This window comes from Habropoda laboriosa, unplaced genomic scaffold (assembly GCF_001263275.1).
Source record: "Habropoda laboriosa isolate 0110345459 unplaced genomic scaffold, ASM126327v1 scaffold111, whole genome shotgun sequence".
In the NCBI taxonomy this organism is placed as follows: Eukaryota; Metazoa; Arthropoda; class Insecta; order Hymenoptera; family Apidae; genus Habropoda; species Habropoda laboriosa.
In genome coordinates this window covers 237,794-252,684 of record NW_017100293.1, presented here as the reverse complement: position 1 = coordinate 252,684, position 14,891 = coordinate 237,794, and the positions used below count along the sequence as shown (strand labels likewise).

Genomic DNA, 14,891 nt, shown 5'->3' with positions numbered 1-14,891 from the left:
TTTAGTAAAATATTATATTTAAAATAAATATCGTTTTAGATTTTATAAAAAATTTGAGGAAAATCCGTTTACTACTCGTGAGAGAGCTGAACAATTATTGGATTGGATGCATAAATTTGATAATTCCATTCAATCTAGTGATACATGGTTTGATGTTTCTGCAAAACATATTACAAATTATTGGACTTGTGAAGGAGATCTCTTACTTAATTGGAAACATAATGGTTATAAAATATTGTTTGATTTATTATCCGTATGTATATTTTATATGAATAATAATTACACTGTACATTTGTTAGAATGTGTTCTTTACTTTTTTTCTTATTTCAGCAAAAAATAACAAACTCAAAAATCACACTACCAATAATGGAAAAAATAGAATTTAATAAAGATGTTAATAATATTGATTATACTTCAAGTGATAATATAATTGTAAAAACAAAAGATGGTTCTAAATACACAGCACCGCATGTAATATGCACTGCATCTATTGGTGTACTGAAAGAGAGACATGCAACAATGTTCACTCCATGTTTGCCTAAGATTAAACAACTTGCAATAAAGGCACGGTAAAAGTTTAATATTGATGAGTAATATGGAAATCATTGTACTTTTTGGAATACACCTAATTTAAAATGCAATTGTAACATGTTATTTAGGGTTTAAATATTGGAACTGTAAATAAAGTTTTCTTGGAATTCCCACATAGATGGTGGCAAGAAGAATGTGCTGGTTTTAGTTTAATATGGTCCAAGGAAGATGAGGAAAAATTTATTAAATGTCATGGACAAGTACAGTCATCTTCTTTGGTGTTCTTTTTTGTTTAATTTTTCAATACATTAATCACATATAATTTAGGGATATGGATGGTTATGTGATGTTTTTGCATTTCTTTCTGTGGATTATCAACCAAGAGTATTATGTTCATGGATCTCTGGAAAATATGCAAGGCAGATAGAACTACTTTCTGACAGTGATGTATCTGATGGATTGTACTTGCTACTAGATATGTTTTTGAGTAAAGCATATAATATTCCGAAATTTGATAAAATGCTTAGGTAATAATTTCTAACATTCTAGCTTTTAATAGACTAATGTTAATATGACTTCTATTATTTATAGATCATCGTGGTATACAGATGAATACTTCCGTGGTTGCTACACTTTTAAGAGTACAGAGACTGACAAGTTAAATGTAGAAATCAGAGATTTAGCTGATCCTATTGCAACAGTTGATGGAAAGCCTGTATGTTTCCGTTGAATGAATATTCAACCGCTAATGTTTATTAAATTTTTTGATAACTTTATTCATTCATTAGATAATTCTCTTCGCTGGAGAGGCCACGCACGAGCATTATTATTCCACCGTGCACGGGGCAGTTGAAACGGGATTCAGAGAGGCCGATAGAATATTAAATTTCCATAGGTAAATTTTACAATTTTTCGATATATCATTATTTATTAAAATTTATTTGGGATAAGGTAGTTATAGTATACAATACGTTATGAACACTCATTCTAGCCGAGAGACAGGATTTTTATGTATACATAATGCTTTTGTGGATGATTAAACAGTAATTAAGTTTAAGGTAAATTCACTTTTACGTTCATTGCATAGCTTAAAACAGCCTCTGTAGCAATGGTTTGATCATCCTGATTTATATTATTTGGATTAGCAACTCATTTCTTTTATTCTGCGCTATCATTTTCATATTACTTCTTGATAATGTAATTAAAACTACAAAGATAATTGGCATGATCTTTGGCACTTATTTTTTCACGCTTTTTTCATCGAATTTTTACTTCTTTTCTTATCTTGAAAGCAAGATATAAGTGAAAAGATCAATGTAAACTAGATATGACTATACTGAATCACATATTCTATTTCTATTGATTTGCATGCTTCTTCTTAGGCGGTTAAAGTCTCAGCTCTAACCAAAGCCACATGTTTCTTCATAAGGAATCACGGTAAACGGTAAACTTACTTGATGCTTTACAACATGAAAAGCAAACATTTTTTATATGAATATTTGTAACGTATTTTTAAACAAATGATCGTTTATTTTTACTTTATCCGTTCAAGAGAAAAAAAAAAAACACTTAAAATTACAATTAAAATCAAGATGTATAATTCTATATTTAACAATGAACAAATAAATGAAATGCATGCATGTTTAATCGTGCTGCATTGCCAGTCACGTTATTTTTTATTTACAAGTAGTTAATCAATATATTAGTCCTAATGAAATAAAATTTCCCATGATCTGATCGTTGTATTTGTCAATTGTTGTACTTGCATAATATTACCCTGTATATACACATTAAAAATTTATCACATATGTAAATAAGACAGCGAAAATTTAATAAAGTACCACAATTTAAATGACGTAGAACGTGTGGTTCGTTAAAGAAAGTCATAAAAGACTTCGAAAATAATATGGGAAGGACGCCGAATGCTTCAAATCAAGCAACAACGGGCACGAAACTTGCGATAATAGGTGCAGGAATTGCAGGACTAGCAGCTGCTAAGACATTGGAGGATGTAAATTTCAAAGATTATTTATTAATCGAAGGTAATGTGTCTCAAATGAATGTTGTATTTGAAGAATATTAAATGACTGATTATCTGTTTTAACTCAGCTCAAAACGAAGTCGGAGGTCGGATTAATTCGGTACTGTGGAATAAAACATGGATAGAACATGGTGCACAGTTCATACATGGCGATCAAAGTCAGTTAGCACAATTGTGTTATCAGCATGATTTACTCGTAGACATTGACTACAGAGATGGCCAGGGAATTTTCATTCGAAATAATGGCCGTGAAGTAGATAAAGCTCTGATAGAAGAGATAGATGATCTGATTCGCAACACATTAGAAGATTGTGAAGATTACGTGGATAAGGATGTCGAAAAAGGTTGCGAAAATATTGGTGCGGTTTTAAGAAACACTTTCAACCAGTACTTGCATCAAAAGAATGATTCGCCAGCGATAAAAAATATAAAAGAAGAGATTTTTGATTGGAATCTCAAATTCCTTAAAATAGATAACTCTTGTTATACACTTAATGATCTGTCTACTAAATACTGGGGAAAATTCAAGGTAAACGCAAAAAGATTGCAATGCCTATTATTTAATAATATTAAAATATGTATGTGTTTTACAGTTTGCTGGTGGTCCAGAATACCTGACGTTTAAATCCTGATATAAGGCCATAACCAAACTCATCGCTGATGGTTTGGGAGCAAAAAATTTACGTCTAAATACTGTCGTGGATTCGATCGAGTGGCAACAAGTAGTAGGAAACAATTCTAATTCCTCCGTTGTGTTAAACATCTCCGACAATACCAAAATTCTTGCGGATTGTGTGATAATCACTTGTTCCCTTGGTTATTTAAAAGAGAATTATAAAAAGATGTTTAATCCATCTTTACCAAGTCCTTTTACTCGAGCAATAGAATGCTTGGGCTTCGGTTTAATAAACAAAGTATTTCTCGATTTCGGAATCTCCTGGTGGAAACCAAATACAGAAGGGTTTCAACTACTTTGGACAGAAGGAACATTTTGTAATAAAAAACTGGCTTCGTGGACCAGAGATATGACGGGTTTCGATGTTCTACCAAATCACGAAGGTATACTTCTTGGATGGGTATGTGGACGTGGAGCTTATATCGTTGAGACTTTAAGCGAGCAACAAGTCGCGACTGACTGTGAAAACTTACTGAAACATTATTTGAAGCTTGATAAAATATCTCCAGTAAAAGAGTGTTTAAGGACACAATGGAATGCGAATAAATACGTTCGAGGTAGTTATAGTCACATTACAACAAGATGTGACGCGGATGGAATAACGCCATGTTGTCTATCAGAACCGATATGGGGCAAATCAAAGAAGAAATGTAACGAGGTAAGAAAATCAATGCATTCGAGTATGAAATTATGGAAAATTATAACAATTAATTTTACCTTAGGATGTACCTATTATGATGTTTGCTGGTGAGGCAACACACGAACATTTTTATTCTACGACACATGGGGCTTACGATACCGGTGTCAAACAGGCACAAATTTTTCTACAGCATCACGTAACAAAGAGCTGATGAAGCAAGATGTACATAGAAGTAGTTTGAAATATGTGGGTATACTTACACACATTCCTCATACATACTATGTATATAGAATCATACATACACACACATCTGGAACTGGAGACAATTGATGTAATTATTAAAATTGTAGAGGATCATTATTAAAGACACGAAGTCACAAGAAATTCTACTCATAGAATATAATTAACGTAAGATAGTCTGTATATTTGTAGATGCAGAAAATTCTATTGAAATAAAATCTGTTACTTGGTCATCAAATCACCATTTGTATCATCAGTTTTGAGATAAAGTCGTATCAATCTGTCAGCTTCTCTCCATCCTGAACCAATTGCACCGTGTACCGTAGAGAAGTGATGTTCGTTAGTGGCCTCGCCGCCGAATAATACCACCTGAAAGAGAAAACAATGCGATACACATACGCTTTAATTTTTTTTTCCAAAAGCATTTCACGATGAAATTTACCGGTTTCTCATTTTTCACAATTGGCTCGGCTAACTGTGACGCGCTAGAGTTCGTTGCTACCGTTTCCATACTTCGGTAGCTGTACGTACCCCGGAAGTGTTTATTTTGATGCCATTTACTCCTACAAGTATAATATATTTCGTAAACACTAGATAAGAATAGAAAGAAGTAGATACGAGCTTTAAGGATGATACCTTATCACTGCTAATGGCCTAGTGACATTAAACATATTTGACATCATATTATATAACATCTCTGTAACTTGATCATACACTTCTTCATCCGTGACGTCATCCATTAGACGTGCACCTTTCCCAGAAACCCATATGTACAGTAAACGAGGCTTGTGCTCGACGTAGAAAAATCCTACGGAATAGGCCATCCACCTTGTCTTTGGCTGAGAAGGCATATAAATTTCTTAAAGAACATATTCATTGTTGCATTTATCGTAACAATTTCAAACCCTCACATTACTATCCAGCTTCTCCCTTTCTTCTTTAGTCCAGATAATTCTATACCCTCCGTTCTTATCTCCCCTCGGATTAAACCAAGTATCGTTGAACGCTATAAAGATTTTGCAAGCATTTCCATATCCTAAACCCTGAAGAGAAATATCGCTAATTAAAATTTTCATTTTCATCGAAATAACAATAAAGAAAAAGAATATACCTTAATATTCCTAACTTTGTTTTCCGGTAATGGAGGATTAAACAAAGTCTCGTATTGTGTTTTAAGTACCCCTAAAGATGGGGTCATGATTACATGATCGGCTACGTATTCTTTTCCATCGAGCGTCGATATTTTTACAGTATTATCTTCGCTGGAATAGTCGACTTTTGTTACTTCGGTATTTAAAATCGTTTTGTTCAATACAGGTAACTCTTCTTCCGGATTTGGATATTTTTTCTAAAACGACGAAAAACATATTGAAGAAATGTATGAAACGAATAACAGGCAATTATCTTATTACAGCACGTACGAACCATTAATATATCGAGAATGGTGCTGTACCCGCGTTCTTTCCAATTTATCACTTGATCTCCCTCACACAGAGAATATTCGAAATACTCTCTCGCCGAGATATCGTACCAGCTATCAGCAGGATCATAGCTAGTCTGCATCATTTCAAAGAGCCATAATAATTGGTCTTGCATCGTCTCATTTAATTCCGGAAATAGCGAGAAAGACTGTCTCAACCTAGTACATACATAAATTCATTGGACGACAGTGCATAAGATACATCGAAATGTGAACATGTCACTTCAGATATGGATTCAGGACAAGAAGAAGATAACATCCTACTCAGGTCTGTTCTTATGCAGAACGGTCGTTCTACATTGTATGGACATAATTTGAAAGTAAGGGTGAATTCGAAACGAATTACTGATAAACCTGGCAATTACGATACGTTTATCTCAGCTCTTTTTTTTTTCTTCCTGAATACATTGATGAAGCGGCGGTACAAGAGTATCGGTAAATTCGTACTTATTTTCGAAACATTCGCCGATGGAACGATTGCACTCAATACGCGTTATTTCTTCTACCCTGTCCATGTCTTCCACATAAGTATCTGTAATGTTCTTGGTGATTCTGGTATCGATTAATTCACCTGTGGACGTGTAAATGTTGTCCTCGTAGGGATCCGAGTGGTCCGTGAGATTCAAATCAGCTACCATTTTGTATACAACGTTTCCTTTCTCTCCGTGGACCCATTGCGCCCCTAAATCTACCCAGTAATCATCTGCAAACGTGTAGAAATTTTTGTTCGTTACTTTGTTATTCGTGCAATCTTGGAATATTTTTTATCAGTGTTTCGGTTAAAGTTCAAACTTACGAAATTTAACTGTATTCACTCGACCGCCAATTCGATTCTCAGCTTCTAAAATTAAAACATCTTCGAAGCCGTTTTCAAGTAATTTCGATGCAGCTGCGATACCAGACGCCCCTGCACCAACGATTACTATCCTAGCTAATTTGATGTTCGTGGAAATCGTGCCTGCGATCAGGCAGAACAGGATGATCGCGCGATAGAACATCCTCAATGCGTAAGTGAACTCTGAGCGCGAACTTTTATCAATTGACAGATTGAGCATCTAGTTTTACGCAATGACCCTTATATATACTTTACGCCGGTTGTTTATACGGCAATTTGCCTTTGTGAGGAATTGGTAATAACATCTACAGCGCGCAATTGGTAGTAGTACCACATCGAATTGATAACGGTTAATAAGGAAAAATGATCACTTGGAATAGTAAATTATATAATTGTATCCATGAACAAATGTTTCTTCTATTGATAAAAAAATTATACATTTCCTTATCGTTTCAACATTCATAGCAACTGCTCATGGTTATTATTAAAGATGAAACTAGAAATATCGTTTATCTTCTCTTCTTTGATAGATACGGAAATTTTTGTGATTTAACCTAATAAAGAATGTAAAGAGTTTCATATTGTTCTGAAAGTGAAATAAGATTTAAAGGGATTATTTTTCAAACGGACGTGATTCAAACTTAAAAATTTTATGTATGTACATACAAATAACAAAGACATCTCGCAGGATAATGATAAAAATTACTTCTGAGAAGATAATAATAGTTATTACTCCCTATTTACGAATATTTTATAGAGTTACATAAAACAAAGTGACCGCAACTGCATTGGCAAAGGAGAAAAAAGGTTTAACTATCTGGAAAATCCCTCGATAACGAAACGTAGATTAAAATTTCTGTGAATACCACAGAGTCACGTGGTGTCAGGATACGTCAGGAGGATTCTTCATCGACCAATCGGACGTTATTTCGAATACACATCAAATAATTGATTCGTAGATTGGATCTGTGAATCGGTAAATTAATGGTGATGCATGCATTTTTCTGTAAACATCGTTGAGCATGCGTAAAAATTAAATAAAACATGATAGCTTTACGCAAATAATGGGAAGATGATGCATACTATTTATTCAATATCCTACGTACAATACGCCTGCGATCTTATTCCTTTTTTTATACCGTTTTAACCGAACGCCAGGGAAAGATTTTTTGTGCTGCTTACAGCAATGGCATTACGATTTAACATTCTTACATTATTATTATTACTTAGCGTAATATTAGTGTTATCTGCGAAAACTTCAGGTTAATTATATTATTTTACCATTTGTACATGCTTGTTTTTCGTATCGAACGTTCTCCATAAAATTGTGAAAAACAATTTATTATTTTATCGATTAATTACCACAACTTTAATGTTGTTATATAGTATTCAAAGTATTTTCGATTCATTTAGCAAAAGACTACAGCTGAAAGCATTTTCAGGAAACACGAGAAAGAAGAGACCTAAGCCACCGAAGCTCAGTGACACGAACCCGTTTCTTCAGAAAACAGAATTGAATATTTCTAGTACAACCGATACAGTGAATTATCAGACAAATCCTTTTCTAATAAGTTTTTCAAAGCCACTTGTGTTATTTTCTGGGAATGGAAGTGAACAGATGCAGAAACCTGCAGTTGACAAACCATTCAGAGCAAGAGAGTATCAAAGTGTTACTGTGGCTGTTTATATTAATAATCCTTTTTTACAGGGTTCTAGTGGAAATAATTTTACAGAAATATATACTTCAAATGATCTAAACACTAAGATACATTCACGACAGAAGACGTCTGCAGAGAGAATTTCAAGTGAAATAGATTTATATACAGATTCATATACAGATTCAAGATTAAAGTCAGAACTTAGTAAGTATCTTTAAATAATGAAAATTATTATTAACTAACTATTAACTAACTGTCAATAATTTTAATGCATTAGAGTGTGAAGAATATCGAAGACAATTTTCAAGTACAAAAGGCTCATTATCTTTGGTGGGTGCAAATTCAGAGGTAATCAAGTTAACTAATGACAATTGCAACAGTATGAACCCTCTTGTTGTTGGAGGTGTTCGTGCTTCCCCTGGAGAATTTCCTCATATGGTTGCTCTAGGTGTAAGAGGTACAGATGGAACATTTAGCCTTACTTGTGGTGGTACTTTAATTGCACCAGAATGGGTACTTACTGCAGCACATTGTACTCATGGGCCCAAGTAATATTTTATATTTCGTCTATTGTTGTGTACTCTACCTATAAATCTTATATAAATCTTACTATCATTTCCTAAACAGAAGTCCCACTCATGCCCGTATGGGTTTTAATAATTTGAACGACAATCAGAAAGGTATCATAACTGGAATTAAGAGGGTACTACGTCATCCAAAGTATAAACCTCCTACTCTACATGCTGACATAGCTCTTATAAAGTTAAATACAGTTATTGTTTTCAACAAAGATATAAGACCTGCTTGTCTGTACCAGCAATATGATACTGTTCCTACACAAGCATGGGTTAGTGGCTGGGGTCTTACTGAATTTGGTAAGAGTGAGATATTATTACACTTGCAGGACTAAGATATATTTGGAAAAATATATCTGAGAATTGTTCATTTCTGTAGATAATGAAGAAAATAGTGATCAACTACAAAAGGCCCTTCTTGATATTGTGGATAATGTAGCTTGTGCAATAACATACAGACAACAAAGTAAACTACCATATGGAATAACACCAAGTATGATTTGTGCGGGAGATTCTCGTGGTGGTTGGAAGAAAGATGCTTGTCAAGGAGATTCGGGAGGTCCGCTACAAATACTCCATCCGTCAAATTGCATGTTTCAAGTATTAGGCATTACCAGCTTTGGAGATGGATGTGCGTTCATCAATACACCCGGAGTATATACCAGAGTAGCGCATTACCTTAATTGGATAGAAGAGAATGTTTGGCCGTAAATTTAGTTTCATAATATCAATGTACACCGTGCCTTGCAAAGATAAAAAACTGTTTATTTTCTTAACAGTTATACCGACTGATTTAAATATTAAAAGTTTAAAATACATTAATATTGCTTAAAAATGTACACTGAAGATAATGATAATGTTTTTCAAAGGTATCGTTATCAATGTTGCAATGAATATATATACATGTCGAATAGTTTTGTAGATGTAAAAAACAGATATCCCTTTTTACAGCGGTATTAAACTTTTCGGAATATGTTGTGTTGTTCGAAGTACGTGCATATAATAATATAATTGTAGTAGTATGATTTGACTAGATTTTAAAATCTGTAAGGGCAACTTCATCGTGACTGTGGAAAATAAATGTACATTTGCCATCATTAGACATAGAAATTATACTCAAGATATTTTTGTATCGTGAATAGTCTTCCACGTAAGACCATCTCCGTGTGGTCCATGATTCGATGGAAAAAGGGTATACCACCAACTTCTGTTGTAAGAAAAAAACCGTTACATTCATTTGCCATATTAAACAATATCTATAAATAAGCTATGACACTGTTAATTACCTGCCAATTATGCCTAGAAACAACTTCCAATTTTGTCTTGGTCCAAAATTATACGGATTTTGATATATTTTACCGAATGCTTTATATTTTTGCGTTTCTGTGCTGTTTATATGTGCTTCTATACTTGTTTCTCCTCTAGTAATAAGACCAGCGTGCCAGCACGTCAGAGCTCCCAATGCCACAAAAGTAGCTACACAAATTAACGCCGCAAAAATGATAAGCCGACGTTTCCATTCTTTAGCGTTTGTCTCAGCAGCTTTTTTAGCTATTTCAGCTAACTCTTCTTTGCTTAGATGCTCTAGTGATTCAGTCTAAAGTATATATAATAAATATAATAGTATTCACCTAACAATTTCTTCTATTACAAAAAAAACTATAATAATTACCACAGGAATGATTTCGGAATTATTAATGCGTACTGGATGACCATCCAGTTCTGGTTCTTGTGCCGGAAAGAATTCTTGATATGCTATTTCTACACCAAACAGCATTATGAACATGATACCAAGTACAGTGAAAGCCATATATTGGAAAAAATGTCGGTGATTATAATGGCCAACACAATTATTTAACCATGCTATTTTCTTGTTAGGAAAACATACAAGAATTCAAGGCAATATTAAAATAATAAATAATACATTCAAGAGGATACGACAATGATGATCCATCTTAAGAATACATCTGTTGCATATAGAACAATGATGTGTTCTGGGTGGTTTTGGTTTAATACATTTTTTACAGATGCTCACAGCCTCTGGTATAAGTCCACCTTCTGGTGGATAACCAGCTGGAACAGTTACACCCATATAATAATGAAAACATACATTAATTAATAACCAATTTCCAACCACTAAGAGGATTATTGTCATTAATGGACTTTTTTCCCACCAATATGGTAGACCAATGTAATATGCAATGTATACGATACTTGCAGTTAAAAGGCTTACCAAAACTACAAACACCTGTAAACTGCCAAACTTAGTAAATACATTGTGAACAATGTCAACTTTTTTTTATAAAAATCATATTGATATAATAAAACCAGCTACAAAATAAGTGAAATTGCAGAAGATCACAAAAGTACTTACAGGTCCTAAATAAGAAGTGAAATTTTCTACAAACCATAACATGGGTTCCAATAGAATGTCACAAACATAACTCCAATTTAAAAAATCATTGTAAAATAAAGACTTTATAATGATCTGAAAACGCCACCACTTTTGTTTTAAATTAACTCTGAAAATAACGAAATATATTACGATATATTTAAATAAACAACAAGTGTTTCTTCAATAGTTCGAATGACTTACTTAAGAATACTAGGTGCCTTGGTTAACGTCCACTTTATTCGTACCATTTTCCTTTCCATATAAATTTCACTACGACAATATTTAAAACTTCATCGAGAATGTGCACTTTCAGAAATACAATTAACTCCAAATGTTACTATTGCAATCGCTACACGAACAGTTCTTATGGGATATACTGTACGACATGTTGAGTTTTCGATTAAAAATCCTGCTACAGTACACTCTGTAATTCTGAATTAAAAATTTTCATAGGACGCGTAACTCAAAATACGCCTTTTCACTTATCAAATTAGAGTACCAGTAACGATTACTCTATATAATCAACCTTTAAATAGAAGAAACAAACTATATGAAACATTTTTTTACTGGAATTACACATCCTGTATACACCTAGTCGTAAGACTGCAGCGCCACCAGCATGTAATCGACATGGAAGGTTGAAAAATTCAAAATAAAAAAAATAAATGCAAATAAAAAATTACATCTTGCAAACGCGAACGTAAAAAAATTGTAAAAACATAAAACAAGCTTTTTCTCGGAAGAAAACTTACTTTGCCAGAGACTCACTTACTTTACTTACCAGAGAAAGATAAGTATCGAACAAATAAAACGAACGAAAAAATACTTTCACAATCAGGGCATCAAAATGAATAATTGTATTTGTAATTATAAGTGTTTTTATTTCATGTACATTTTATAACGTTAATTAAACGATAAATTATTAGTACCGGTATTTCTTTAAAAGACAATCATGATATCTTCGTTATATTATAATAGAATAAAAACGAATGAAATTCCAGGTTTAATTCGATAATAATCGTTCACCTCGTTGGCAACAATTGATCCAAGAAAAAAATGATAACGATTGAGCAAAAAGTGTGCGAACTTGAAATAGCATCGAATCCTTACGAAGTATCGTAACTGTATCGATAACATAATTACATTGGAATTAAACGACGAAGGTACTCGAGTCGAACAACCATACGTATACAATTTTCATACATATCCATACTAATCTACCAGTTGGTAAAGAAATCGATTCTGAAAGGATGTGCTTATTAGGATTACACATTGCCAGAACAGTTGTATAAATGTCGAATCGATCTCTTTACATACACGTGACAACGTCTTCTCGAATATATAGTACAGGTATTTTAATAAACTTGAGAAATTCAACAAATTCGATGAGATTTGTACGTGATAAGATATCTTGGAATATCTCGAGAGTAGGCGCCTAACATATGACGCGACACCTTGCTTCAAGTAATAGACGACAGGTAATGGGATTAATAGTCATTGTGTTTTTCAATAACGATACTCTTTATGAGATAGTTAATAATAGTTAAGTAATAGTAAGGTACGAGAGAATCACACGAAGCGTTGATCATAGAGGACCACGTTTCTCTTAATTGGTCGAGGGTACTACGATAACTCTATTACTGGGTCACTAACTACGTCTTCCATCGTACATGGGCCTTTGGAGGTATAGTCGATGGAAGAAATACAGTAAGGTTGCAAATTAAAGCATCCTACCTAAATAGAATCGAATGTGGTATTTTTTCGTTTTTTTTATTAGGACTGAATGAAAACTAAGGCATATTTCATGTGGCCGTGACTGAGGTTTCCGGTCCTTATCTACCGAGATTTCCTGTCGATATGCTTGAACGTGTGAATTTCGATTTTACAACCTCGCCGTATTTCTTTCGTCGACTATACGTACTGTTTAAATCTATCATCTATCAAATAGACATATGCGAACGCCTTGAAACTTCGCGAAACACGACGAAGTATATCGATTTGAACGTTGCAGTTTTTCTTCTTCAGCGAGAAATCTGGAAACATTCAAGAGGTATATATATACGTACGTAACAAGATCGAAAAAAGCTTCTATACTCATTTTGTGCGAGATACAAGATTAAGAGGATTGTCAAATTTGATTCGCATATGCCTGGGGTTGTCTAACAACTCGTTCAAATTGTCGAGTAAACTTTGAATAAACTCTGTCTCTTCCCTACCACAATTCCTTGTCTCGAACGATTTTATTATCTGTAAGGTATAAATGCGATGTCTTTTTTCGTTTCTTTTAATTCTTTGGAATGTAAAGGTTTAGAGATAAATTTTTAATCGACCTTCGTAACTATATTCACTGCGAAAGATAAGAAGATATGAAGACGACCCGGACGATGGACAATAGTCGAAGCTCCTTGAAAATATTTTTTAAATCGTACTTAACTGCGAAGGTCAGCGTCGAGTACATATTTTATAACTTCGAAGAAGAAAAATAAATGGAATTTTTACTCGAAACAATACTACAGCGTAATTTGTTAAAATTTCATAAAATTTATCGTCACCGTAGCGTGGAAGTTATGTTTGAACGTATAATAGAATTCAGTCTCCGTTTTTATCGAATCTGCGGACTGAGTATTGTTCCCGTCGCATCGATCTTACCTAAGAATCCTGTAATATCTCCGAATTATTAAACCTCGTTCCATTGAAATTTCTACGACAATGGAGGATGCTTCGATCCTTCAAGATAATAACGACTAGAACAAGCTTAACCCTTTCTCCCCTCTTGATCGAGTGACCTGTTGGGCGCACAAGAGGATTACGAAAAATACGGGACGCGAGAAGAAGTTTAATCAGAGGTTCGATAATACTGTTAATTTCATCGTGCTTTCAATAGCACGCTTGAAAGACTGGGTAGGTGGGGTGTAAGTTACATACATATTTACAAAGAACGTTCGACGAGCTCGTACTGGTAATTTCTCTCTTTTCTCAACTCAATTCCTCTCTTCCTTTAGCGTCAACGCGAATCGAAATTCTACGTAAACTACACGCAGAACTCGTTCGAACGTTGTGTTACAATTCTCAGGGAACCCGTGTATCTTGGGGATCGAGTGAGGGTTACAAAATCGTCGTAGAGATCTCATAAGACAGTGTCGAGAGTGTCGAGACTTCGCAAGAGTTGCTCGTCTTTGGAACACCATTGTACTAACTCTTCGATTGTCACCACGCCGTCTTTGTTCGCGTCTATTAACTGGGAATGAAACGTTTAATCCCTTATTCTAATGAAAAAAACAATTTTCCATTGTAGGAACACTAAGTTTCAAGTGGTTCTACTCACGTGAAAAATACGATCGACGTGTTCCCTCGCGGCTAAATGAGGCTCGACTATTTGAGGTTGAGTGTAACGACCCAGCATCTCGTAAATCGAACCAACAACATCCAGCATCTCCTCTTTACTTATCAATCCATCTCCGTCTAGATCGTAAAGTCCAAATATCCATTGAAGTTTCTCCTCCACCGAGCCTCTCGACACCTTCGACAAGATGGTCAAAAATTCCTAGACATAACCACACACCGTTAGTACGAGATAGACTTACAAACGCACTAATACACGTTTCTCCAATGAAATTCTCACTTCGAAGCTTATCTTCCCAGACGGTTTCCTCTGCATGGTGTTGAAAACGTAGTGAGCGTACTGGCTGGCATCTGAAAGTGTCCATACTGGTCACGGTTCTCCTTAGAACCATCTTTCACATCTTCCTCCTACGAAACTCACCTCCCTGTGGAAAGAATTGCGAGAAAATCTGTTTGAAGGCTTCCTCGTCGACCAAAC

The 14,891-nt window shown here is 34.3% G+C and overlaps 6 protein-coding genes across 6 annotated transcripts in view; 3 read left to right on the top strand and 3 right to left on the bottom strand.

Annotated features, from left to right (window-relative positions):
• The window catches only part of LOC108573843 (spermine oxidase-like), a 5,814-nt gene extending 2,523 nt beyond the window's left edge, over window positions 1–3,291 (top strand). The window contains exons 3-10 of the mRNA XM_017936320.1: window positions 40–253; window positions 331–564; window positions 660–791; window positions 859–1,058; window positions 1,123–1,246; window positions 1,320–1,426; window positions 2,392–2,573; window positions 2,641–3,291. Coding sequence (XP_017791809.1) covers window positions 40–253; window positions 331–564; window positions 660–791; window positions 859–1,058; window positions 1,123–1,246; window positions 1,320–1,426; window positions 2,392–2,573; window positions 2,641–3,197 — 1,750 coding nt within the window. The 3' untranslated portion in view covers window positions 3,198–3,291. The remainder of the gene's footprint in view (window positions 1–39; window positions 254–330; window positions 565–659; window positions 792–858; window positions 1,059–1,122; window positions 1,247–1,319; window positions 1,427–2,391; window positions 2,574–2,640) is intronic.
• A 58-nt stretch (window positions 3,292–3,349) lies between these two features.
• LOC108573845 (peroxisomal N(1)-acetyl-spermine/spermidine oxidase-like) lies at window positions 3,350–4,229 on the top strand. The gene is made up of 3 exons (XM_017936322.1): window positions 3,350–3,648; window positions 3,739–3,906; window positions 3,971–4,229. The coding sequence occupies exons 1-3, from the start codon at window positions 3,415–3,417 to the stop codon at window positions 4,097–4,099; spliced, it is 531 nt and encodes a 176-aa protein (XP_017791811.1). The 5' UTR covers window positions 3,350–3,414; the 3' UTR covers window positions 4,100–4,229.
• An 81-nt stretch (window positions 4,230–4,310) lies between these two features.
• Window positions 4,311–6,639, bottom strand: LOC108573862 (spermine oxidase-like). Its single transcript, XM_017936343.1, has 8 exons — window positions 6,405–6,639; window positions 6,056–6,311; window positions 5,554–5,767; window positions 5,240–5,476; window positions 5,040–5,171; window positions 4,765–4,967; window positions 4,571–4,691; window positions 4,311–4,497 (listed from the first exon to the last, which is right to left on the bottom strand). Exons 1-8 carry the CDS (start codon window positions 6,604–6,606, stop codon window positions 4,351–4,353), a joined length of 1,512 nt encoding a protein of 503 aa, XP_017791832.1. The 5' UTR covers window positions 6,607–6,639; the 3' UTR covers window positions 4,311–4,350.
• Window positions 6,640–7,519: 880 nt separating this feature from the next.
• Window positions 7,520–9,413, top strand: LOC108573840 (serine protease snake). Its single transcript, XM_017936317.1, has 6 exons — window positions 7,520–7,705; window positions 7,886–7,983; window positions 8,152–8,305; window positions 8,379–8,649; window positions 8,729–8,976; window positions 9,056–9,413. The coding sequence occupies exons 1-6, from the start codon at window positions 7,630–7,632 to the stop codon at window positions 9,385–9,387; spliced, it is 1,179 nt and encodes a 392-aa protein (XP_017791806.1). The 5' UTR covers window positions 7,520–7,629; the 3' UTR covers window positions 9,388–9,413.
• Window positions 9,414–9,646: 233 nt separating this feature from the next.
• Window positions 9,647–11,464, bottom strand: LOC108573886 (probable palmitoyltransferase ZDHHC16). The gene is made up of 6 exons (XM_017936369.1): window positions 11,273–11,464; window positions 11,051–11,198; window positions 10,615–10,924; window positions 10,349–10,539; window positions 9,963–10,273; window positions 9,647–9,883 (listed from the first exon to the last, which is right to left on the bottom strand). Exons 1-6 carry the CDS (start codon window positions 11,329–11,331, stop codon window positions 9,793–9,795), a joined length of 1,110 nt encoding a protein of 369 aa, XP_017791858.1. The 5' UTR covers window positions 11,332–11,464; the 3' UTR covers window positions 9,647–9,792.
• A 2,460-nt stretch (window positions 11,465–13,924) lies between these two features.
• The window catches only part of LOC108573872 (Kv channel-interacting protein 2-like), a 3,978-nt gene continuing 3,011 nt past the window's right edge, over window positions 13,925–14,891 (bottom strand). The window contains exons 2-5 of the mRNA XM_017936355.1: window positions 14,835–14,891; window positions 14,694–14,764; window positions 14,397–14,615; window positions 13,925–14,309 (exon numbers count right to left, since the gene is read on the bottom strand). The exon at window positions 14,835–14,891 is cut by the window's right edge and continues 162 nt beyond it. Of these exons, the coding sequence (XP_017791844.1) occupies window positions 14,199–14,309; window positions 14,397–14,615; window positions 14,694–14,764; window positions 14,835–14,891 (458 nt within the window). The 3' untranslated portion in view covers window positions 13,925–14,198. The remainder of the gene's footprint in view (window positions 14,310–14,396; window positions 14,616–14,693; window positions 14,765–14,834) is intronic.

Bases quoted from the DNA above. Each gene is read 5' to 3' on its own strand.
- LOC108573886 (XM_017936369.1), bottom strand. From the start codon at position 11,331: ATGGAAAGGAAAATGGTACGAATAAAGTGGACGTTAACCAAGGCACCT. The intron at 10,540-10,614 runs GTATCCTCTTGA...ACAAGAAAATAG, and splicing joins TAAGATGGATCATCATTGTC to CATGGTTAAATAATTGTGTT. The intron at 10,274-10,348 runs GTAATTATTATA...TATATACTTTAG, and splicing joins ATTCCGAAATCATTCCTGTG to ACTGAATCACTAGAGCATCT.
- LOC108573862 (XM_017936343.1), bottom strand. From the start codon at position 6,606: ATGTTCTATCGCGCGATCATCCTGTTCTGCCTGATCGCAGGCACGATT. The intron at 6,312-6,404 runs GTAAGTTTGAAC...ACACGTTTGCAG, and splicing joins AGTGAATACAGTTAAATTTC to ATGATTACTGGGTAGATTTA. The intron at 4,968-5,039 runs GTGAGGGTTTGA...ATGCCTTCTCAG, and splicing joins GGGAGAAGCTGGATAGTAAT to CCAAAGACAAGGTGGATGGC.
- LOC108573840 (XM_017936317.1), top strand. From the start codon at position 7,630: ATGGCATTACGATTTAACATTCTTACATTATTATTATTACTTAGCGTA. The intron at 7,706-7,885 runs GTTAATTATATT...AAGCATTTTCAG, and splicing joins GTTATCTGCGAAAACTTCAG to GAAACACGAGAAAGAAGAGA. The intron at 8,977-9,055 runs GTAAGAGTGAGA...TCATTTCTGTAG, and splicing joins CTGGGGTCTTACTGAATTTG to ATAATGAAGAAAATAGTGAT.
- LOC108573845 (XM_017936322.1), top strand. From the start codon at position 3,415: ATGTTTAATCCATCTTTACCAAGTCCTTTTACTCGAGCAATAGAATGC. The intron at 3,649-3,738 runs GTATGTGGACGT...CATTATTTGAAG, and splicing joins AAGGTATACTTCTTGGATGG to CTTGATAAAATATCTCCAGT. The intron at 3,907-3,970 runs GTAAGAAAATCA...ATTTTACCTTAG, and splicing joins CAAAGAAGAAATGTAACGAG to GATGTACCTATTATGATGTT.